Consider the following 24,681-nt stretch of genomic DNA (forward strand, 5'->3'; position numbering starts at 1 on the left):
CTTGCAATCGAATCTAATGTGCCATCAAATCTAAGGTGCACCCTAATTTCCGTGACATAATTTGGGCAAAAACGGTGTGCATTACATTCAAATAAATAGGGTACAATGCAAGAGTCCTGAGGGTGCCAGGTGCAACTTTTTGCTGCAATTTCTACGTCTCATAACGACTCAGCTCAGCACCTATCCTCTTACTCTCATTTCTGCCCTCTTCCCTTTCAGCTGTACTCTCTTAAAGCACTGGCATTTGTAAAAGCAGTGCTGACAGAGGGGTGGATATTTGGGTCTGTGGGGGCATTTGTATGCAACAATTTCAAGAAGTTATGAGAACTCCAGGAGACTGCAGTATCCATTATCACATTATTTTTCAGCAGTTTTCCTGGGGCTTGTCTGTATTTGAGGCAATAGAGGGACGTGGGTGGCGCTGTGGGTTAAACCACAGAGCCTAGGACTTGCCGATCAGAAAGTTGGCGGTTCGAATCCCCGTGACAGGGTGAGCTCCCGTTGCTCGGTCCCTTCTCCTGCCAACCTAGCAGTTCGAAAGCAAGTGCAAGTAGATAAATAGGGAAGGTAAACGGCATTTCCGTGTGCTGCTCTGGTTCGCCAGAAGTGGCTTAGTCATGCTGGCCACATGACCCAGAAGCTGTACGCTGGCTCCTTCGGCCAATAAAGCGAGATGAGCGCCGCAACCCCAGAGTCGGTCACGACTGGACCTAATGGTCAGGAGTCCCTTTACCTTTACCATTATCAGCGAGGCAGCATATTTCCTTGAGTTACAAATGGAACTGCAAACTTCAGTTGGTTGGTGTTCTCTCTCTCTCTCTCTTTCTCTCTCTCTCTCTCTTTGTGTGTGTTATATAACCCCAATTAATCAAGCAGCAAAATTATACCAATAGAAAGTTGTTATTTTATCTGTGAAGCAGTCGCTATCAAGATTTTGATCAGAATAGCACCAAAAGCACATCTCTTTCCAGACATTGTCTGTTACAGGCTTCCTCAAACTCGGCCCTCCAGATGTGTTGAGACTACGATTCCCATCATCCCTGACCACTGGTCCTGCTAGCTAGGGATCATGGGGGTTGTAGGCCAATAACATCTGGAGGGCCAAGTTTGAGGAAGCCTGGTCTATTAGCATTAAATGAGTCCTCTTCCCATCTCAGTGTAGGGGTGCTCTGCATAAAGTGCTATATAATATAAACTGTTTCTTAAGGCACTGATAAACCACAGTGTATTTTTGGTAGATCTGTTTTTCTTTTTTTTTCCCTTCCCTAGATAGGTTGGGTACAATAATTCTGAAGCAGGTCTGTTCTTAGCCCATTCTTCGATTCCAATTAGACGTTCCGGTTCTCAGCCTGTAAGAGCTTTATATGTTGTTGTATAGCCGTGACAGCTGGAAAGCTAGGAGGAAACTCTAGATTATAGGCCTGGTCTTCTGGGACAGTATGATTCCAGTGCACTCATGATAACCAAATTGCCAATGTAGAAACCTCATCAGGCCACAGATCGGACTTGCCTACAGGAGCAGCACCATGCACAGGTAAGGAACCATCTAATTAACTACAAGTATTTCAGCTGCCATCATCTTATAAATGTGTGCTTAATTTTAGAAAAAGAATGTTCAGATTTAAAACATAAGTGTACTTAATGTCAGCTCTGAGATTGGCACTTTTAAACTGGCATGGCGTTCTTTGCATTACCGTTGTGCCAGAGGTAGTTTTCAAATAAAAATGTCTATTTTTACTTCTTTGGCTGTAAGATCAGCATGGGATCTGGAAGCCTAGCAAAGTATCCTGTAATTCTTTGATGTTTGTGGAGCATTTTTCTTGAAACATCACAAATCCACCAGGAAAGTTCCTATAGTTACATAAAACTAAAATTTCGCAACCGTGCTGCTCTTTTAGAATTCTGGAGGTGTTGCTTATTAATATTGTTCATACTTGTTAAGGAAATAATTGTCATTGTGCTCAATGTATTTTTACACAGGTAACAAATATTTCCAGCAACTACCAGAGGGAATGCTTGTTCCCTCCATACAGGTGCTGAATGTCCAGAGAGCTCAGTTGTATGAGGAAATATTAAAGGTAAAGGTACCCCTGCCCGTACGGGCCAGTCGTGTCCGACTCTAGGGTTGTGCGCCCATCTCACTTAAGAGGCCAGGGGCCAGTGCTGTCCGGAGACACTTCTGGGTCACGTGGCCAGCGTGACGAAGCTGCATCTGGCGAGCCAGCACCAGCGCAGCACATGGAAACGCCGTTTACCTTCCCGCTATAAAGCGGTACCTATTTATCTACTTGCACTTAGGGGTGCTTTCGAACTGCTAGGTGGCCAGGAGCTGGGACCGAAAGACGGGAGCTCACCCCACCGCGGGGATTCGAACCACCGACCATGTGATCGGCAAGCCCTAGGCACTGAGGTTTTACCCACAGCGCCACCCGCGTCGCAAATATTAGGAAATATTAGGCCCAGACTATTACTTTCTTCTTGAGTAAAAAGTGAATTTAAAATATTTATCCGTCCTCCTCCTCCTGTAATGCAAGTAGGGACACTGAAACATTTCTCAGGGAAAGTGGGGCGGGTTGGGCTCCAGTTTCCTTTCCTCACTGCAATACTTAAGGTAAGCCCCCATACTACTTAAAGGATCCTTGGGGATTAGAATTGGGATTGTATTGAACTTGAAATGTTGACTTGTCCCTGGAGAGCATGTGTACCAACTCTGGTCTTCTGGGACAGTATGATCCCAGTGCACTCATGATTGCCAAATTGCCAATGTAGAAACCTCATCAGGCCGCAGATCGGACTTGCCTACAGGAGCAGCACCCATGCACAGGTAAGGAACCATCTAATTAACTACAAGTTTTTCAACTGCCACCATCTTATAAATGTGTGCCAAGAGAGATACCATGTTAAACAGAATGGTGAATAAATGCATAGATGAATTAAGCCACTGTGAATTACCAAGAGAGGTGAGGGGCAAGTTGTCAGGGAGCTCAGTGCAGGGGGGGGACAGAGATTGGCTCCACCACTGTGCACACCCTGCGCCTCTCCCATCTTGCAGAAACAGCGAGGACATTTGGCATCAGGAAAACAAGTGAGGAACACTGCCTTGCTCAACAACTTTAAAATCATTTTAAAAAGCTCAACATCTTCAATCCTAAAAAAAAAAACACTTCATCAAATCTGGCCCTCTTTAAAAAAAAGTTTGGACACCACTGCTACTGGATTAACCCACCTCACAGAATTGTTGTGAGGGCATGGAGGGATACTGAATGCTCTGTCTTGAGCTTCTTGGAGAAAAGGTGGAATAGAAATCCAACATAATTATATATAAAAAAAAAAAAGGAACAGGAGAGAGGAACCTGGAAGTTGCTGCTTTTGGTGCAGGTTCAATGATACCTGTTATTCTGTGGTGTTGCAAGGTCTTACCGCCGGATGAGTAAACAGGCAGGCAGCATTGGTGAGAGAGGGCTGGGAAGGTTTTTCCAACAGGTGCATGTAGTGGCTGTTGGAACAGATAGTTGCTACAGTCACCTGGAACCTTTTTACCATATGGAGCCCATACGTGCAAGATCCATATGTTAACTTATTTCAATATGCCAGCAATTGCTATTCTCAACCCTTGCTTCAGTGTAAATAGGCAGGGTCAGAAGGTTATCGCTACTCCAATCAGTAATTATTGTGTGCACAAGCTAAGCCTGATGCCTTTTGCAGCGTGTGACAGTTGAGAGGTCATTATGGATGCATTCATGTTGGGGGAAATGTCAAACTCGACATAACATTTATAGGACCACATAGTCCTGATGCATATTTATATTGACATAATGGGGCCTTGGTGTCTGTACAAGGTGTTCAGGGTGATTCACGTGCCTGAATCTGAGAGGTAGGAATCATCGCTCTCCAGCAATAAGAAATGTAACGTTTCAAATTGGTTGAAGACCTCACGTATTGCAAATTTCTGAACGGTAATTAAATCTTTAAGGAGTTCAAAATCTGATATTGAGATATAGCGCCACCTGGGGGAAAGCTCATGTCTAAGAAAACGCTATTTTAAAAAATATATTTCTTATATAATGGGTGTATGATAGTTCTGTTGGTTTTTAGCCCCACTTTTTATTTATCGTGGATTATGCTGAAATCTGTTTCAGCAAAAGTGCTTTGCTTTAAACTGTTATTTATGAAAAGTGATTTGTAATTATCAATAGCATTTCTGGGTGTTTTATTTTCATAATAATGGCTTGTTTTGGGAGACCCATAAGTGAGGATATTATTTGCATAGGCTGCTGTGGCCTTCCCTAGACATTTACTCAGAAGTTAAAAGCTTCTGCAGAATCAAATGCCTGTCATTCACATCTAAGAACTGCTTTCTTAATGCTCCTCCTTAAGTCTGTGAGTACTCTAGCCGAAGTGTCATGTGTTTATGCTGGGCAAAAATAAAATTATTATTAATAATTACGTTTTTAAAAAAGTACATTGTAACATTATTTGAATGTCCCATTCCTGCCATGGTTAAAAGACAAATAAATCTGGAAGGGGGCGTCAGCCTTCAGTTGGGAGCAGTTTGGGGATATGTTGTTTTGTATTCTAGTAAGTGAAGTATTTGATAAGGAGGTGTCTCTCAGTGCTTTGAGCACAACCCCTGGTTTCGAAGGACCAGCTGCCACCATGTGGGGCGCTTTCCGTCTGCAAATGCATTAGTATTTAACGGGCATTCCTTGTGGCCGTGTCTGCAGTGCTTCTCTGGCTGTGGCCTAATTCTTTTTTTCCTATCCATGATGTCTGACGTCCAAAGAGGACATCCCTCCCATAATGGACCCTTATGACAAACGGTGACATTTTACCGCGGGCCTAAGTAATAAATGTCCAATGAGAGAAGGCCCTTGGGTTGGATCAACACCGCTTTTGCAAAAGGTTAAGCACTCGCCGCCTCCACCTTCGTCTCAAACCCCCTTCCATGGAGTTGCTTTCATTTTTTTTTTCCTTCGGCAAATCAGAGTCGCTTTGGTTACCGAGACCTCCTTTGCGCTAAGTGCTGCTGTCCGAGGTGCTGAATCGATGGCTCACTGTTCAATCGCCCTGCATCTTTCGGAACAATAGCCTGCTGTGAGCCATACGGTGGCCATTATCTTTGGGTACCTGCCGCGGAATGAACATCAGGGGATCGGCTTATTTGCCTCTTTTTTTTTCCTTATAAGAGAGGAACGTTCGATAAAATAATCATCGTTTGATTTGTATAAGTAGGGCTCAGTATTGCGAGAGCACACTTGCTAAATGGCACATGCTAGCGAGAACCTGTCGTAACACACATCACGCAGGTGGCAGGATTCTATCTTGGTGTTCAGAGAAAAGTTAAGCTCCAGGCTGGGTGGGAGGGCACCCTGAAATTATGAATACACGGGTTTGTGTAGCGGAAGACTAGCTTTGACACTTAAAAGGCAGCATATGTAATTATATGTACTTGGGATAGGGCTCCGAGTGCTCAGACATTTCTCCTGTATAGCAAAGTGTATTCAGATGGGCAGGCTACAAATCATAAAATAATTATCATCATCATCATCTTGCCTCAGTTCTGCAGATCTCCCGGTGAAGGTGGTAACTTAGTTTTCACGAAGGAGTCTTTCAGAAAGGAGATATGGCTGACACCTTTACAGTGTTGCTGTTTGGCCTCTGGTAGAATTCTTTCACGCCCATAGCACGTGTGTGTGTGTGTGTGTGTCCACAACATTGTATATTTTCCCATAGACAGGCGCTTGTTTCTTCATCTGGCTAGTCGCTTTCCAGCGCTAGAGATAAAACGTCCTTCATGTATTGGCAGAAAGTGGAATATTTATTAAAGCTCCGGATGCTATTGGGGGACACGGGCTTCTACTCTCCCCTTCAATTTTATTTTTAGCGAATGGGTGCAGTAAAGAAACAGAGTTGGATACGCGTGTGTCTGTTGCTAAATCGGAGTCCTCTAATAACAAGGTGGTTTTGTAAACGGACTAGATGCAGAGCAACCCCGTCTTTGGTTCCTTGGTGCCCCCCAGTGGACAGTTCCAAAATAATTATTCAAGCTTTGGATTCCCGCCCCCTTCGTAGACGGCAATAAATGGACGGTGGGCTTTATAAAAATTCTCTAAGCTCCTCCAAATGAATTGAGAAGGGAAGACACACACCACCAACCCCCCAATCCTCCTTTTTAAGACGATTGCTCAACAGTACGACCAACATGTTCCGGGCGCTAATAAGGTTGCTATCAGAGAGAAGCGACCATCAACCCAAATTAGGATTGAGCAGGTGGCTTTTAAAGAGCCAACTTTTATAAGGAAGACTCGTCGGAGAGAGGACGGCAAAACTCCCTCGTGGAAGCAGGAATGCAAGGCTCTGTGTGGCGTGGCGTGATCTGGACCCATGAAGATCACGCGAACACCTTGGTCTGAACAGGCGAACAGCCTCTCCTTCCAGCAATCGGAGTGCGGTAAGTATGCGCACAGAATCCCTTCTCGGGTCAGCCGTGATCTGGATTCAGAATCGAGGTGCGAAACCACACGCGCTCCTTCCACTCCGCTCTTCCTTGGGGGAACCGCCTGCGCACCTGCGAGTGGATCACGCTCGCTTGGGAAGGCGCAACGCTTGGAGGCGCGTGATTCCTCTCTCTGTCTCTCTCTCTCTTGCACCCCCTCCCTCTCTCGCCGCCTTAGTCAACACCCGCACTCCTGCTGCCCTCCCAAACTCCAGCTCTTTGGCTTCCCATCTTGGAGAAAACGAGGTGGAGGCGCTGGCAGAAGCAGTGACTCATGCCTGCGTCGCAACAGATCAGCCGGCGATTCGCGCTTTTTTAAAAAAAGCGAATCTCAAGTATTGGGGGGGGGGGGCGCTAAGGTCATCTCGAATTAAATGCCAGGGAAGCCATTGATATTCCGACGTCGTTCGTGGCGGAGTTTATAAACGGCGAAGTTCTTCCAAAACGAAGATTTCTCCATCCTCCGCCGTTTGGGTTCCTGGAGTTGGAACCTGGGTTGGTAAGTCTCTCTTGATTTATTTTAATTTTTTTTTCCAACGAAAAAGAACTCGCCCCTCCGTTCTTCCCGGAGGATTTTGGAGGCTTTCTTTCGAGACGGTAGGGCTGTCTCCGTACTTAGAATTGAGGAAAGGATATTCGGTATTGGAAAGCTGATGTTTACGAGGAATAACCTGTTACTTCACTTTCCACCTTGGCCCAGGACGTATCCCCGCATCTCTATCTCTCTCGTTCTTTCTCTACCTCCGGAGATTCAGATTTGTGACTCGAAATTAAACGCGTGTAGACAAGATGCAATCCTTCACCCGGCTGACCCACAACACCCCGGGTAGCACTTTATTCACGATAACTTTTTTCGTTCGGCGATGATGCCACGGTGACAGGTGGCGTTAAATCTTGACCAAAATTAAACCTATCTATTTCCCGTGAGCTTAGATTTTGATGTGTTTTTTCATTATTATTAAATAACGTGGACCAAACAGCTTTGAAGTCCAAACTCCCGAATGAGGTTGAGATCATGTATTGATCGATCCTCTGCTTTCTGACGACCAATGAACCTCCGGAAGAGGGTTGCTGGACGCGGAACGAAATGTCTTCCCAAAGCAGCGCCAAGAACACGCGTGGAGAGAGCGAGCCCCAGGAAGACCAGCCTCTGTAGAACATCTCAATTTTCATTCATTCATTCATTCATTCATTCATTCGTTTGTGCGCATTCAGAGGCGCAAGTTGCCCTATAAGAATAGATCGGCTTGGCTGCTCCTTTCCCGCAATATTTGCCCCCCAGTTCGCCTCCCTCGACGTCGTTTCGTTTGCCTTTCGTAAACCTGCGAAGGGAGAAGGCGCCCCGAGGACCACCACCGGGATCGCTGGGAGATCTTTCTTCCTCAAGCCATCGCCGGTCTCTTCCTCTCCGAGCCGATTCTCTTCTCCCCCATTCTCCCCTTCCTCTCCGAGCCGGTCTCTTCTCAACCATTCGCTCCGAGCCGTCGCCTCCTTCGCTGCCCATTGAGCAAGAAGGGGCGTCGAGTGAGTGGCCGGCGGCGGCGGCGGCCATCCTCCTCCTCTTCCTCCTCCCACCTGCCCTTCCCCTCCGCCGCTTTGCTTCCAGGGGCGAAGACGAATCGTGCTCGGCTCGCCAGCCCCGTCCAGACATTTCCCCCGCTCGCTCGCTCGCCAGCCAGCGAGCGCTGCCTCATAAAAACCAACGAGGTGTCGTCGCCTCCAGCCATTTCTCCAGCCACGTCGCTTTGTCTGAGGAGAGGAGGCGGGCGAGAGATCCGCGCACCTCCGAGGAAGAAAGGGATCCTTCTTCTCCTTCTCCCCCCGCTGGAGGTGCAACAAGGTCCCTTTTGTGCCTGCCCTGCCCTCCCCACCTCCGACGGCCTGCGACTTGGCGCTCAGTTTAATGGCTTCTTGTCGCGCCTTGGCCGAAGCGAGAGGAAAGAGAGGGGGCGGCGGGGGGGGAACGATAGTCACAGCTCGAAATACACACACACACAACCACACACACAACCACACACACACACCCTCTCTAAACCCGCCTTTCTCTTCCCTTGCAGTCAATCATTCTGCTGGGATCGGAGGAAGGCTAAGGCAAGAAGAAGAAGAAGACGAAGAAGCCCGAGATCCAAGGGCTTTGCCTCAGCACCTCATGGCGACCTCGGACCCGTCCTCGTCCAGCACGGCTCCGGATCCCAATCCGAGCAACTTGCGACCCACAAGTAGGTCTCGCCTTCCCGTCTCGCGCCGCCTTCGTTTGCTGCCGCGGTTGTGGCGGCCACGCGTCGTCGTCGTCGCCGTCCTTTTTCGGCGGGTGGGTGGCTTCCCCACAAAAACCGACATTCGCCACAAAACCACCGCGACCGAGAACGACCGACATGGAAGCTCGCCTTCGAACGAGAAACCATTTTCCCTCCACCCCCCCCCCAAAAAAAAACCCCACACGAGTTCAGGCCGAAACCGTGGGGTGGTGGGCGTGGGGAAAAAACAAAGGAACCAAGGGATCTGAGGCCATTGCTACAAAAACGAGAGAAGGGGTGGCAAGGTGGGGAGGAATAAAAACCCTGCTCGCTGAGGAGGACTTTGTACGCGGCTGCTGGAGCGGGGCGCGAGGGGCGGGTCGGGGTCTCCGACCGTTTTTCAGGCTGACAGACCCGGCCGGCGCCAAGTTCCACCGGTGGTTTCTGACGCGCGGCGCGAGTCCCTTCCCGCCGTTTCTTTTTCATTTCCCTGAGGTAATCTCTGATCCAAGGGGCCAATGGAGGCTATTCGAGAGGCTTCCCCCCCCCCCCCAATCCCTTGTCCCTAACTGCCCCGTGTTTTGCCTGGAGTTATTAAGGTGTGAGTCGGAAGGGGAGGGCGCGAAGGAGCCGGGTTTATAGCTTTCGGCTAGACAGACATTCGGCAAACCCGCGGAGGGGAAGAAAAAAAGGCGGGAGGAGGAGGCGCGGCGGCGGCGGCGGCTTGAAATAAGCCTGGACGACATAATGACCCAAAGCGGGGAGGGCGATAAATGGAAGCTTGGCCAAAAGCGGGGAAGAGGTCCGCCCCCCTTGGAAGGGGTTGTGAAGCATGGACACCCCCCTCATTATTGGGCCACATGAGGGGAGGCTAAACCCACCGGGCGAAAAGAGCTTTTTTTGTGTGTGTGGTGTGGTGGCCTGGCGCCTGTTTGTTTGTGTTTGTGTGGTGTTTTTCTTTCCTCTCGCCTCCGAGCTGTCAAAAGCTCGCCTAATTGTTTCAAGGCGTTTCACGGAAACCCGTGGCGGGCTTTTATTGCGGGGAGGGACACACGACAAAAGAAGAAGGGTCGAGCGCGGTGTTGTGTATGTGTGTGCGTGTGTTGTGTATCTCCTCAGGAAGAATCCCTTCCCTCCGCGACCATTTCAAGGAATGCGGCCTCCTGTCAGGTTCCCTCACAGCAGGGAGCAGCGCGGGCTGCGCGCCCTCTTCCCGCGCTCGCGCGGCCATTGCCTATTGTTTCCCGACGGCTCTCTCTCGCGCGCGCTCCCTCTCTCCCGCCTCCTGGTCCGGCTGCGGGAGCGCGCGTGTGACTGAGGGGAAGGGATGGAAGAGGCGGTGTGCGTGGCGCGTGTCCCCTTGGCCTCCTCTCCTGGTCATGCTCCACCTGGCCTGAGGCGTCTTAAAAGTCCTGTCAGAGCTGCTTCTCCCGCCTGCCACTCTTCGGTCCCGCCCTCCCTTTCGGCTCCCCGGCGCCCTGTCCTTCGTCCTCTCCGGCTGTCCTTCTCCGGCAGCCGGGCGGCCTCCTCCCTTTCACCTGAGGCGACCTTCTCCCGCTGCCTCCTCGCCGTCCTTGCGCCTTTCCAGCCCGCTGACCCGCTGGAAGGGCTCTCCACCCGCGCCATTTGTCTTCTTCCCGTTCCCTTTCCCGCCCTTCTCTTGCCTCGCCGCTTTTCTGCTCTCTTTCCCTCTCTGCCTGATGGCTCCAGTTCGACCACCACCACAACAACAACCCCCATTTATTTATTTTAGCCATACATTCCCACCCCCCACCTCAGCAAGCATCTCTCCAACTCTTAAGCTTGGAATCTCCCCCCTTCCCCATAGCTGTCAACTTTTCCCTTTTCTTGCGAGGAATCCTATTCGGAATAAGGGAATTTCCCTTTAAAAAAGGGGGAAACGTTGACAGCTATGTCTTCCACCCCTTCAAATGCGCTCTGTCCCCCGCCACCATTTCCCTGGGCGCGCCTTCTCGCGCCCGCCTTCCTGCCTCTTCTCGTCCTCGCGGCCAGAGCGCCGCCTACAGGCGCGTTTTTTAAAAAGCGTGGAAGGGATGGCAGTAAAGGCGCGAGACCAGCGCGCACTGCGGCCGGAGCCTTTTCATTTAGACATTTCTGTTCTTTTTTCCAAGGGACAGGCGGGGTCGGGGAAGCCTCTCCTTCGTATTTGCTGTCCTCTCCGACATGCCGGTTTGAGACCGTTGTTGCATCCATGCTTAAAAGGAAACGAGCTCCACGAATGCCAACGGACACCTGCTTTCAAGGGGTGTGGATCGCATGGAAAGCCTGGCGATCTTTCTTGAAAGGAAGTTGCGTTGGAACCAGGGGGTCCCGAAAGGATGCATCTACAAAGGCCATAAATCTTAACTCCGGAGCAGTTACCCCCTTTGTATTGGGACCTAAAACAATGGCCAAGTAATACACCGCTAGCTAGAACCTTTATTCTCCCTCCTTCTTTCCTGCGTCCCTCAGTCTAGCCCTGGCTTTACTACAGGCCCAGCTTTTGGTCCCTTGGAGAAATGGGGTGTGCTTGTTTCCACAATTCTAATGCAGGGTTTTAACTTTACCCACCGTGTTTTGCTTATTTATATATTTATTGGCAATCGAATTTTTCTCTTTCCTTCCCCCACCCCACTCCATTAACTGCTTCGGATGGGCTCTTCCATTTCCCTCTCTTTCTAATTTCTTCCAGGAGTTGGGGGGGGAGCACATTGGAAATCCACTTAATGAATTTCAAGTTAGATTTCACAAAAATACACGGCAGTCAGGCAAGCTAGTTGTCTTCTTCAGGCATTGCCAGTATCCGTGCTTTGGGACATGCAGCTTAGGTTTCATTTAGGCCGCCTCCTGAATAATGCACGCATACCTTTTAAACTTGAAAACATGTTTTATAATACCGCTAGCGCTTTAGAGTTTAAAGAGTCAGAATAAAATACGCTTTTCCTTCTGGGTTACATTCACACGGTGTCCTTTATTAGGATCCGGGTTAGTCATTGGCAGAGCCGCAGTTACCGGGCATAGAAGCCAGCTGCCAAATAGGCTTACTCGGAAGTAAATCCCCCTGAGTTCAGTGGGGCTTACTAATATATTCCTTAACACCGTGGCAGAGCCGTTTCCAATTCTCCTGGCCTCCTGAAGTCTCTCGGCCCGCTGGGGCTTTGATGGTTGGCAATTATCTTTCTGTTTCCTTCCTCCTGCGATTTGTTTGTGGGGAGTTTTCTTTGTCTCTTCCCTACTTTATGACTTTCTATTTGCCCTGTCTCGTTTCAGTTAGTGCCCCAAACTAACTCACGCTTGCCTAAATCTGAATGAAGGTCGTTGCAGCCTCTCCCACTTTCAGCACCGCCTGAGACGGACAGCGCAATGCGTGTTCCAACTGCCTGATAGGGGTTGCGGGCAGTATGAATGGGGTTGTCTCGAAAAATGGGGAGCAGGAGGACGTGAGGGGCCTTTCAATGTGTCTCCCTGACTCGTCATTCCGGCTGCAACCTAGTCATGCAAGTCTGATCATCTAGTCAAATACTATTTTTCACCCAATTAATTCCTGAACTCTTCCATGACCCCATTTCATGCCAGTTTATTTTAAGCTGCCACTTTCCTGGAGCAGTGCCAATAAATTATTAGGAGATAGTCAGGTCTCTCTCTCTCCTCCAGCTGCTTTGTCTCTTCCCATCTTCCGGGTAGTACCTATACTGCCAGCGACTCGCCTGCGCGCTTAACCTGCTATTCCCTCCCACCCACCACCCACCTCGTGATTCCTTCATTGGCCCCAAAGGCTCCCTTAAAAGGAAAGCGTGCTCGACTTTGTTATAAGATCACGGAAATCACAAACTGGAGGCTTGATGGGGAACTTGGAAAAGCAGAAAGCTGGGGGAGGGGGCGGCGGCATGAGGTTTCTTTCCGTTGTCTAATGGGGCTGCGACTAGACAACAAAGACTTTTGTTGTGCTCGTACCAGATATCACAGGGGAAGTGGAACTATGTCTTTGTTTGGACCAAGGACTGCAAGCCTCCCAGTCCTTGCGTTGACCTGGAGACATTAACGTAAAGCAAACACACCTGTGCGAAAAGATGCAGGTAGCTGCGCTGAGAATGGAGGCCTGCCATTTTCTTCCACCAGCCCTCACATTCATACCGGAGGCATTCTTGATGATCCCAAAGACGTTTCATTTTAGAGTTAAGCCTTCTAGCTGTCATGAGGGTAGAAAACAGAAAGATAAAATGCGTTCCGCTTGGAGCTGTCCCTGCCCTGCGTAAGTCTTCGCTCCCACCACACCTCTACAATAACCCCTTCTAGGACAGTGGAGAAGGCACTCTGCTTATGGCCGGCTAAAACTGTTTGCCCATTCACTTTTTGAGCGGCATCTGCTGCAATAAGGTAAATTAAGATTGAGATGCCAGTGTAATTGCCGTCCCCCCATTACCCCAAATCGCCAGTGCGATCAGTCAGTCACCTTTTGGGACCCGTTCTCTCTTTTGTCTAGCAGAACATTATGGTCTGCTAGTGGGGCTGCTAAATATTTCGTTTGCGTTCTGAGAGCTGCAGTATATTTTTTAGAGCCAGGTCTGCCGCTCCTTCGAAGCACAGCAGCTGGGGATTGCAAAGTAGGCTGCGCCGCTCATTTCCACGGCCATAAACCTCTTGTCTCTGTTCCTTTCAGCTTATGACACCTGGTGTGGTGTGGCTCATGGCTGCACGAAGAAAATCGGGCTGAAGATATGTGGTAAGTGAAAAGATGCGCGCGCAAGAAATCGTGTAGCTCCGGTCATATTCTCTCTGTGTCTGTGTCTCTTTCTCTTTCCTTCTCTCTCACCTCCTTCCCTCCCTCAGGCTTTGTCTTGAATCCATAATCATATCCGAAGCTTTTTTATCACTTGCTTAAACCCATCACCGCTCCCTTTCTGAAGCAACTGGGTTGGCCGACCAGAGAAAAAGTAGGCCACCTCTTTTATCTGCAGATAAACGCAAGAAACGGGAACGAACCCGCAAAGAAACGTTTCTCCTCCCCTCTTCCTCCGCCCACGGAGAAGTGCGACGAGGCCACCATCAGCAATGCCCCAAATTCGTTTTCAAGGAGGTGGTGGGATGGGCGGGCTGTGTGTCTGTGGAAGAGCGAAATTGGCGCTTCTCTCTAATCCTGTGCTAGAGGCTCTTGCGCCACCTACTGTCCGACGCAAGCACAGGCCGTCAGCAGCCATGGCAAAGCGCAGCTGGAGGTAGAATTTACTGGTTCCCCGTTAAATTGACCTACTGGTGCTAGAAAACAACAACTGCGGCTGCTGGAAATACACCACAGGCCTTTTCCCTCCCCCCAGGGCATTTGAAGCGAGATGGGCGTTTAGCAGATGGATAGCGCGACACCTGTGTGCATTTGCAAGATGTCCCTTGGACTGGAGACCCTCTGCCCAAAAAGAACTGCAGGTCCTTTTGCGCGTGCGATGCAGCTGGTAGATTAAACAGGGCTAGCTTTAGGAAGAAGGCATCTCCGCAATTCTGCTCCTCCTGCCCACTTCAAAAGGGGTAACTCCTCCTGAAGCCTCCGGGTATCCAGCTCCCCGCGGCGACCCTGTGAAACGGGGGCCGTCGAGGAAGGCTGGGGAAGGGGGTGTGGCGGCGGCGGCGCACGACCGAAGGCGAGAGCGAGCAGCAGGAGGAAGGGAGCGCTTGCCAGGCAGCGAGTTGGGGCTGCTTTGCCACATCTCACTGTCTGAAATTTTTCAACCTTATCGGCCCAGAAAATACGGATCTCCTGGGGGAGAAAGATTAACGAGAGCCTTATTAAAGAGCCATTCGTCAGGCTGCTGCGTCCGGGAGATAGGAGGCTGGCAGCCAGTCAGCGCTCGGGTGTCTTGAAGTGAAGGGAGGAGGAAGGCGAGCAAATAATATGCCGTCAGATTGCACCCGCTACAGCAAGAGATTCATTTGCGGATAACGAGACTGTCTGCCTCTCTTTAGATTTCTTTATAACGCCTAGAAGGGGGGGCGGGGACGCCTAAGCCCAGCCATACCTTGGTCCATGTTTTGCTTTTCGAGGTTTTAAATGCATTTAACAATAGCCCGGTCCTGTGTGCACTTGCTCGTAAGAAAACCCCACTGAACACCATGGGGTTTACTCCCCAGGAAAATACGCACAAACTCCCGGCCTTTCAACAGAAGCTCTTTGCGCGCTTATTTGGGAGTAAGGCTCGGGTTAGGGACTTGCTTCTGGGTAAACACGCATAGGATCAGGCTGTGAGAGAAGCGCTTTCATCAAATCACTTGTGTGCTCTTAAACATCCATTTGCATGCACACACGCACTCACACGTTTTTCACTAATATTTCAGCATGCCGGAGGGTGGTGGTGTATTTTAAAGACGAAGGAAACACGCGGGAGTTTGGAGCCGGAATTAAGGCGCGTCTGAAAAGCACCAGCGCCGAGGTTGCTTTAACCCTTCCAGCCCAGCAGAGGTTGCCTTGGAGCCGAAGCAAGGACTGCTATTAACTTCTTCCTCTTCTATAAATAGCTCCTGATCTGGGCTTAATGGGCCGTTTCCTTGCTGGTCCCTTCAGTGGCTGGAGCGGCGAGGGTTTTTTCATCATCATTTTAATTTAGCTCGGCAAGCAGAACTGATAAAGTAACGCGCCGCTGCCTCTGGTTGCTAGACTACCGGGGTTTATGGAGGGGCAACCCTTCTGCTGCCACTAAACAAATACAGACCGCTAGAAATACTGCGCGCTCTCCCAACAACCGTTGTCAATGCAGCACGATGGGCAACAGCGCGATCCCCAAACCGGTCGAGCTGTTAAAGGCTTTAAATCCAGACCTGCAGCTTATAGAACATTTTGGACTGAGCCGCAAAGTCCAGCTGGAGGTTTAGAGCAGTTTTTAAGGTGTCTCAAGTCTCCTTTGGTGGTAGTGTTTTGTGGCCAGCGTTTCTTTATTATTTTTGCTTGGGCGGGGTTGAGCGCGCCTGCATCCTCCCACTTAATAAAATACATGCATTTCTAAGCTGCTTTGGAAATTTTAAACAACGGGACCTCCTTAAGCTGCAGCCATTTGATCGCTGTTAGATTTGTTCGTTGGTTTCAGGCTTCCCTATGCGGAAAGGGCAGGGTAAGGTTTGCGCAGATTAGTTAGATCCACTTTAATTCTTTCCATATTAAATTCAAAAGAGTCTGATTTCTCACAGTTGGGAATCAAATTTCCATCGTGTGTGTGTGTGTGTATGTGTATGTAAATCCCTTCGTTGCGTCTGGCGCTTCCAAACGTCGCCGGTTGCCGGGCCATTAAGGACTTTCAAGTCGATTACCCTGCGCGATTGATCAGTTAATTAGCCAGCCCGTTAAAGCGAGTATTATGGTCTCTAAAGGCAGGCGCTGGCTGGAGGATGCTTCCTGGAGCAAAAACGTGCCGACTTATAGGGGACCAATCACCCGTTTTGTCCAGAGTTGTGAAGGCGTCCCGCCGGACTTGAGGCACCTAACCCAGATGTCTGTGCAACGCCGAAGTAACTTTCGCGAAAGGCAGACCTAACTAAAAAGCGGACTGAAGATTATTATTTTTTTAAGCCAGCTGTGAATAAATTATTATGGAGGTGATGCTGTGCATCTTGGTCTAACCGGAAAGGCAGAAGATGTGAGAAAATTACTGTATTTAAGCTCAGGAATATTCGCATTTCTTTTCCCGGCGCCCACACCACCCGTGGATACAAGATTTTCCGTTTGAGATATTATATAAACCAGGCCTGGAAAACTTGCTGCACTGCTCCCTGTTGCTGGAGCCTAGTAACATCCACCCATCATCCATTGACCGTACTACCTGATGGGCTTTTGAGTCCATCAACTTCCGGAGGGCTGCCGGTTCCTCACCTCTACGGTGAATTATAATCTCCTCCCTGAGAACTAGCAACTCTGTTTGAGGATCCCGGTTCCTCAAGCTCCTTTGGTGTCTGCAAAAAGAGGGAGGGGCAAGAGATCTCGGGATCCCACCAGGAGGACGAAGTCTTTCAGAGATCTGAATTGAGATCAAATCCTACAGAATTCGATTTACTTCTGAGAAAGCACTTGTTGTCAGACAGCGCTGCTCCCTTGCCTTGCCTTGACTGTCTTTTAGCGCCTACAAACCCTGGCGGAGGCGATCGCACCCTGAAAATAGTTATTCACATAAATGAGTAAGTAAATGCAAAGCGGCCTCGCCTCAACTTCTTTTGATTTCAGCGGACTTTCCGATTTCTCCCCGTGGAGTTTCCAGGGACGCGAAGTTTGGATAAAGGGGCGTCTCGCCAACACTGCGACCGCCAACTCAGTGTGACTTAGGTGGTTGCAATCCTTTACCTGGAACTGTGACTCAATGGAACTTGCTTCTTGAGTGAAGAGACATGTTTAGAATTGCGCTGTTATCCCAAAGTAAGAGTGCAAAGGATTGCCGCATAATTGGGAAGAAAGGCCACCGAAATCCAGCGGGATATATTTCCCCCAAATATAACGGGTTTAGGATTTGTGCTGCTTGATCGATGCTGACCACGCCTAGGCATGTTTATTCAGGGAAATAAGTCGCGCTGCGTCCCGTGGAAATCACTCCTAAGTAAATGCGCGCAGGATGAAGAATTGCCAAACGCGATGGTGCCAAAGAACAGAACAGAACAGGGAACATGAGGCCATATTGTATTTTTATATATATCACCTGTCCCCTAAAGACGTCAAGGAGATTTGAACCGCCCCTCCCGCTTGGTACATCACTCTGACACCTAGTTAGGGAAGTTCTCGAAGGACACAAGAGTTCTTATTCGGAAGTGTCCAAAGCAAGAAAAATAAAAGAAACACACAACACATATCCCTTCTGTTCAGCCCAGTAGAAACCACAGAGATCTTAAAACTACCGCAAAAGTTACCACAGAAGCTAGTCGTTCGACCTGAACAGCATTTACGAAAGCAGGACCCATAAAACTGTTTCCTTTTATACAAGTTTAGATTCTTAAAACTTTTTAGTACCATCCAAGCTTGTGCCCCTGGGTCGGTTTCGGTGTTTCGCATTCATTCATGATGCGCAATGGAAATAAATGCCTGGTTCAATTTATGTTCAAATGTACAGAAAGACTAGGGAAACTTCTCTATTCTGAGGCGAATCAGAGTGGAAAGTAATTTATTCTCTGCTGCCCCCAGTGCTTGTTTTCCCGGTATAATTATTTAATTCGAGTATTCAAATCGTTTTGTTGCCATTCTTCCATTTTGGTATTTTGTTGCGTGTTCCTTTGTCTCTTAGACCCAACTCGCTGCCGGAAGGAATACGCTGCTTGTTTTAGAAAGAAGCGAACCCAACGCCCTTCCCCATCAGCCAATCAGAGTGAAGTAGGACTCCTTTCCTAATTGGCTATGCTCTCCTTTATGTAATGTGAGCCGCGCTCGGATTTATCCAATGAGGCTTCAGTAGAACATTCCCAAAATTTCTGCGGTGGTTCTTGGGTGGGCGGACTATAGAACGCAGTCGCTCTTGTTTCTAGTCCTCACGGCCGCTGTAATAGAGCGAGGTCGAAAACGAAAAGGCTGCGGAAGGTTGGGTCGCTTGCTCTCAAAGGTGGTCCATGGAGACCTTAAACTAGGGGGCGGTCTGTCAGAGAGCGCTATAGTGGAACTGGGATTTTGTTAGTCCTTCCTGCCATAGCTGTCAACTTTCCCCTTTTTTTAAGGGAAATCCTATTCGGAATAAGGGAATTTGCCTTTTTTTAAAAAGGGAAACGTTTAAAAAAGGGAAAGCTACGCTTCCTCGCTTCCTGCTTCCGCTCTATCTTATGAGCAACCCAGTCCTGTGGTCCCAATGGAGACAGACTGGTCTAGTAGTCAAAATTCATAGCCCTCCCTTTGACTATAGAGCAGTATTATTATTTAAATAAACACCTTATAGTTTTCGATGTGTCGAATCCAGAATGGGATGAGCTGTGTTTAAAGAGTCTCTCTCGTTCGCTCGCTCGCTCGCTCGCTCGCTCACACAAACACACAAATTGTCATTTTTCTATAACTATGCCTCTCAGTAGTTTAATACTATTTTCTCTGAGGCCTTTAAATCTTGCCCTGAAAATAATTGGCTTCCTTTTATATGCCCAGTAGCGTCAGATCAAGTCGAATTACCTTCTAGGAGAGTGGGGAAGGGAGAGACAATCTACTGTAAAATAATTGCCCAATTTGTACCTATTACTTCAACGTCGCGTGGATGCAGCAACCTGGTTAACTTTATTAGCTGAAGATTTCCTGATACATCATCCTCACAGAAGTTCAATTTGGTTTGGTTTTTTAAAACAAGAATAACTGATTAAATCTTTAAATGGGAGGAGGAAAGGGGAGGGCCAGCCCTGGCTGGCTCTAGACAGGCCCCGCTAGATCTCGTTTTAATTAACTTTTCTGGAAATGAGCAGCGTTGGACTCCCGCCCTCCTTTCTGGATGCACCGAAGGACGGAAAGAATAGCACAACTAGTACAGTTGATGGTTATCAAGTAAGCCTCGCCAAGGAGAAATAGAAGAAATCCAATGCGGCAGACAGGGACGCTCCTGTTATCTGTGCCACTTGTTCAAGGAGACCGACGGGTCTACTAAATTCTTAGGGCCACGATCTAACGAAGTGAAGCCCCCTTCAATGGAGTCCATTGGTGATCTGAGAGTGATTGACTTTGGCTGAATTCTCGGCTCTTTATAGGTAAACAGGTAAAGGACCCTTGGACGGTTAAGCGCAAAGGCGACTATGGGGTTGCAGCGCTCATCTCGCTTTCAGGCAGAGGGAGCTGCGTTTGTCCACAGACAGCTTTCTGGGTCATGTGGCCAGCAGGACTAACCCGCTTCTGGCACAACAGAACACCTTGAGGGAAGCCAAAGCGCACGGAAATGCCTTTTACCTTCCTGCTGCAACGATATCTATTTATCTACTTGCACAGGCGTGCTTTCCAACTGCTAGGTTGGGAGGAGCTGGGACAGAGCCACGGGAGCTCAGCATCTTGCGGGGATCCGAACCCTCAACTTCCTGATAGGCAAGCCCAAAAGGCACAGTGATTTAGACCACAGCGCCACCTGCTCACGCGTTGCTCCACATTTTAATCCTTTGCTGAAAGGCCAAACCCCATTCCAATACGCTTTGTGGGGGCTTCAGCTCAAGGGACCCCCGTTATCATTCTTTCAGTGGTTGGCAAGCTCAGTGCCTTTTGGAATTGAAGAAGGCTGATGTCCTCTCCAGTGCCTCAAGCGCGCGCACACAGAGCACACGCGCACTCATGGAACCGTATTCTTTGGAGAACAGCGACCCCTTCCTGTCTCTTTACGCACCCAAAAAACCTAAACTGAACTTGGAGAGACATAAATAATAGGGGGAGACTTAGGTTCAATTTCCCCACTCACGGGGTGATCTGGAGCTTCTCTTTGCCAGGGCTTTATTATTAGTATTAGCATTATTTTATCCATACTCTGCTTATCTGTCTGGGTTTCCCCAGTCACTTTGTGGGGAGAATTCCTCTCTGACCGCTTTTAGAGCAAGAGGTAGGGGAGCTGTGGCTCCTCCAGAAATTTATGGGACTCCACCTCCCATCGGTTGCAGCCAGCATGCCAAATGGGTCATGGTGGATGGGAGTTGTAGTCCAGAAACATTGGGAGGACCAGTAGCTTCCCGATCGCTGCTAAATGCAGCGCATTCGTTCCTCTCTCGCTTTTTGAGCAGAAATCTAAAATTAAGATTGCGGGAGTTTGCCTGTCACAAGCGGGGACCTCTGGTGGATGAGTCAGTGGAGTCACGTTTTGCAGCCATCCTCGGCTGAAAACTTTATTTAAAAAAGCAAGCTCCCCCCTCTCTTCGGTCCGATGCGCGCGCGCTTTAGCAAAGACGCAACACCTCCCAAGTTTATTCTTGGCACCGTGTGCTTTCGCCTTGAAAGGGAGCGCCTGCTGACACGTGCCTTTCTGTAGATAATCCTCCCGCCCGCCCACATCTCCTGCCTCCCACTGAAGTCAGCGGGACGTTTTGCCTTGGGCTACTCCTTGCAATGGGGGGGGGGGAGGGGGGAGGCCTGGCTGTCACCACGAGGAAGGAACCGCGAGGGCGTGAGTGAGCCGGAAGAAAAGGAAGCGCGTCCCCAAAATCGTGAGCCTGAGTCAGAGTGACAGGAGAAGACAGAAATAGCGACTGCTTTGGGGGGCTTCCCCTCCCGCACCGGCACTTGCACGCACGTCTTCCTCTTCGACTGACGACGCAGTTCTTCGAAGGAAGCTATGGGATCCGTGCAACGGGCTCCCCACTGAAGGCAACAGCAGAGAAGGCAACCACTTGGTTCCAATCAGGCCTGATGGTTGCTAGCTATGCTCAGAGTAGACCCTCCAGTCTACTAACCTAACGCCCATTATTTTCAATAGCCCTACCCTTGTTTGGGCAGAAACATACAATGCTGGTGTCTATTCCGTGTTACAGCGTCGGTACATCTAACCTCCTCTGTCTTGTCTACACGAGCTGGCTGCGGCCTTCTGGGACTTCAGAAAAGGCTTTTTCCCATCCCCTTCGTGGAGATGCTGCCAGTTGAACCCACGACCTTCTGGATGCACAGCAGGGGCTCTGCCACTGAGCTACAGGCTCAGAGCCACCCATTCTACACTCACGAGTGGGACTTGCTTCGGATTAAACGTTTCCCAGGAGTGGGGTGTCCTGCTCCTCCATCGGGTGTCTTTGCACCTAAAACGTTTCTGAATAGGAACTAACTTTCGTTGTGGCTTAATTTATAATCTCAGAGGAGCTTTCCCCATCAAACTTTTACAGTGGCAGCCTACGCACGTTTACTCAGAAGTAAATCGCACTATGCTGAATGTGGCTTCATCCTAGGTAGAAGTGTGCATAGATTGGAAGCCTTGATTATGGTTATTTTGATTATTGAGTTTTTAAAAAGTAATCATCAGAAATAAATAAGAATAAACATGTGCACCCCATTCCCGGAGACCCTTCCATTGCAACTATACAACGTCCCAAAATTTCAACACCTCTTGCGGTGATTTTGACCCCTTTCCGTTTTAACTACAAATTCTACAAACACCCTCCATATCTCCTCAAAATCATTTCTCCTGCATATTCCCCGTCTTACCTTAATGGCACATGTTAATTTATCATAAATAGCTATACCTCTTTATACCATTCTTCCATTCTGGAAGGAAGACTGCGAGACTTAAACATGAAGTACAGTTATTTTTATGTCTTAATTTTTTTTTTAAAAAAGTAACCAAACTGAAGAGAGAATCCTGTTCGGAAAGTCTCTCTTTTTTTTAAAGGTTATATAAAAACAAGTGTAGAGGTCGTTCTCCTTTTATTTTGAATTCGTTTGCGTCGAAATCTATCGCAGTTATGTGCGTTGCGAGCTTAATACTGACGAACTGATGGGGGGGGGACGCATTCATTCACGCCCCCTACCCCCGCCCCTTCCCACGAAGGAAATAATTCCCTTTCGGAGGATGTGAAGCGAGCGCAGCTTTCCAACATATAGATTAGCCTCCGAGGTGGTCCCATTGAAGCCAGGCATAATAGGGCATCTGTTCCCATGGCAACGAAAAGCAAATCTGGAAAGCTGGGGGTAGAGTCTGACTGGAGCCGGGAAGCATTGACCGATTAATCAGCAGCCGCCGGGGACCGACGGACGCGCATTCGCCGTGGATTTCAGAGCGCGAGCGCCGAACTAGATTTCCTGATGGGGAGCCACATCCTAAAGTCTGGTCCTATGTGCCTGTTAGCTTAGAAATTAGTGGGACTCGCTCCCTGGCAAAGCGTGCGAGTTACTAAGCGCCGCACTCATTTCAGTTTCAGAGCACATTTGATGAGGATTGAGCTTCCCACACACACACTCATTTTCCTCCGCTTTGGAGGGGTCACGGACCTTTCCCCTAAATCGATGTCTCCAGCAACAAGGAAGAAGAAATCTCAGTGAGGCTGCTCTCCTTTGTTATGCTAAGGCTGCGATCCTAACCGTTTCTGCCCTGAAGGAAGAAGTGCTACAGAATTCAATTCAAATGGGGCTTTTAGTTGTTGTTTGGTCGTTTAGTGGTGTCCGACTATTCGTGACCTCATGGACCAGAGCACGCCTGTCTTCCACTGCCTCCCGCAGTTTGGTCAAACTCATGCTGGTAGCTTCGAGAACGCTGTCCAACCATCCCGTCCTCTGTCGTCCCCTTCTCCTTGTGCCCTCCATCAGGGTCTTTTCCAGGGAGTCTTCTCTTCTCATGAGGTGGCCAAAGTATTGGAGCTTCAGCTTCAGGATCTGTCCTTCCAGTGAGCACCCAGGGCTGATTTCCTTCAGAATGGAGAGGTTTGATCTTCTTGCAGTCTATGGGACTCTCAAGAGTCTCCTCCAGCATCATAATTCAAAAGCATCAATTCTTCGGCGACCAGCCTTCTTTATGGTCCAGCTTTCACTTCCATACATCACTACTGGGAAAGCCATAGCTTTAACTATACGGACCCTTGTTGGCAACTCTCGGGGAAATCGGGTTAGGGTTGCAGTTTAACATGGAAATAAAGCTTTATTCAGAAAAGTGGGTCTTAGAGACACTTAGTGAAAGAGGCGGCCCTTTACTGTTAAACCGTCCGATAGACACCTCCGCAATATCTCTCCCGTAGGTTGAATGCTATCGATTTGAACAGCGCTGCTGATCGGCCTTTGAAATCAATACAACTGGCTTCTAAATAAGAACAACCGTTGCCAGCGGTGTGCCTGAACCTTTCGCAGTTCTGCGTTCCCGGGTTTGGAAAACGAGCACCGCCACACAATCCTCCACCTTCCAGGAGTAGTAGTTGTTATTATTTATTTAATTTGTATAGGCCCTTTATCCCAAGGTCACACGGCGGTTCACCGCATAAAATTAGGAAACAAGAACACAAAATGCATAACAATAAGACCAAACAAAAGCAAACCAATCACACACACCCTCCCACAAACGCTTTTAAAATGCCATTGTTGTTGTTGTTTAGTCGTTTAGTCGTGTCCCACTCTTCGTGACCCCATGGACCAGAGCACGCCAGGCACTTATTTCTTCCACTACATCCCGCAGTTTGGTCAAATAAAAGGCCATAGACTGTTTAATCAGCCAAAGGTTAGGTCAAAGAGGAGCGTTTTCGCCTGGCGCCTAAAGGTGCATAATGAAGGCACCAGGCGAGCCGCCCTGGGGAGAGCATTCCACAAACGGGGAGCCACTGCAGAAAAGGCCCTGTTCTCCTGTTGCCACCCTCCCTGCCTCTGGAGGAGGGAGCACACAAAAGCCTCAGATGAGGATCACAGGGTCCGAGGTGGTTCATATGGGGCCGGTTTCACTGGTGGTGGTGTACCCTGGATAAGTAAAAGCCAGACTGCAGGCCATACCTTCCAAGGGAGTTCGGGATTCTGCGCTTAGTGCGTACAGACCCCTGTATGACAGCAGTGGAAATCACTTCCGAAAACTGTGAAGTTCACGTCCAGCTGTGTGTTCCAGGACTGACTACGAAACCAGAGAGGCTTAAAAGCAGCGGCGGGGGTGTGCGTTTCCCAGATTCTGCTGTTTCGGAGAGGTTACTTTTTTTGGTATTCCAAAAAACAACCCCCCTCTTCGTTTGCTTGGCTTCGATGGCCGCCATGGCCCCTATCACAGTCCAGGCAGTCCGGACGGGGCCCCTTTCGCCTGAAGTCCACAAAACTTCCACCGCTGGGGAAGGAAAGTTGGGACGAGGTGGGGGCCTCTTGCCAGGATGCCATTGACTTCGTCCGGATCTTTCCCCTCCTGTCTCTCTTTTGGAGGAGTGGCATCTGTCCGATCGATTTAACAAGGATTTGCCATTGCACTAAATGACGAAAAATTGCGCGCGCGGTCTCTCTCCCCCCCCCCCCCGCACCCCGTCCTTTTTTTCTTGCCTGACTGGCTTTTTGCAGCTGATGTCCTTTGAGCGCTCCTTCCTCGGGGCGAGTTGTCTCTCCCCATAAATACTCTCCCT

The 24,681-nt window shown here is 49.1% G+C and overlaps 1 protein-coding gene across 2 annotated transcripts in view; it reads left to right on the top strand.

Annotated features, from left to right (window-relative positions):
- Positions 1 to 6,150: 6,150 nt before the first annotated feature.
- The window catches only part of GAD1 (glutamate decarboxylase 1), a 59,500-nt gene continuing 40,969 nt past the window's right edge, over positions 6,151 to 24,681 (top strand). The window contains exons 1-3 of one of the 2 annotated variants that reach the window (XM_083409098.1): positions 6,151 to 6,451; positions 8,554 to 8,715; positions 13,394 to 13,456. In XM_083409098.1, the coding sequence (XP_083265224.1) occupies positions 6,385 to 6,451; positions 8,554 to 8,715; positions 13,394 to 13,456 (292 nt within the window). In that variant the 5' untranslated portion in view covers positions 6,151 to 6,384. Of the gene's footprint in view, positions 6,452 to 6,671; positions 6,996 to 8,553; positions 8,716 to 13,393; positions 13,457 to 24,681 lie in introns of those variants that run through there. The other variant, XM_083409099.1, reaches the window with a different exon arrangement.

The sequence above is a fragment of the Podarcis tiliguerta genome (assembly GCF_965153285.1).
Source record: "Podarcis tiliguerta genome assembly, chromosome: 1".
Classification (NCBI taxonomy): domain Eukaryota; kingdom Metazoa; phylum Chordata; class Lepidosauria; order Squamata; family Lacertidae; genus Podarcis; species Podarcis tiliguerta.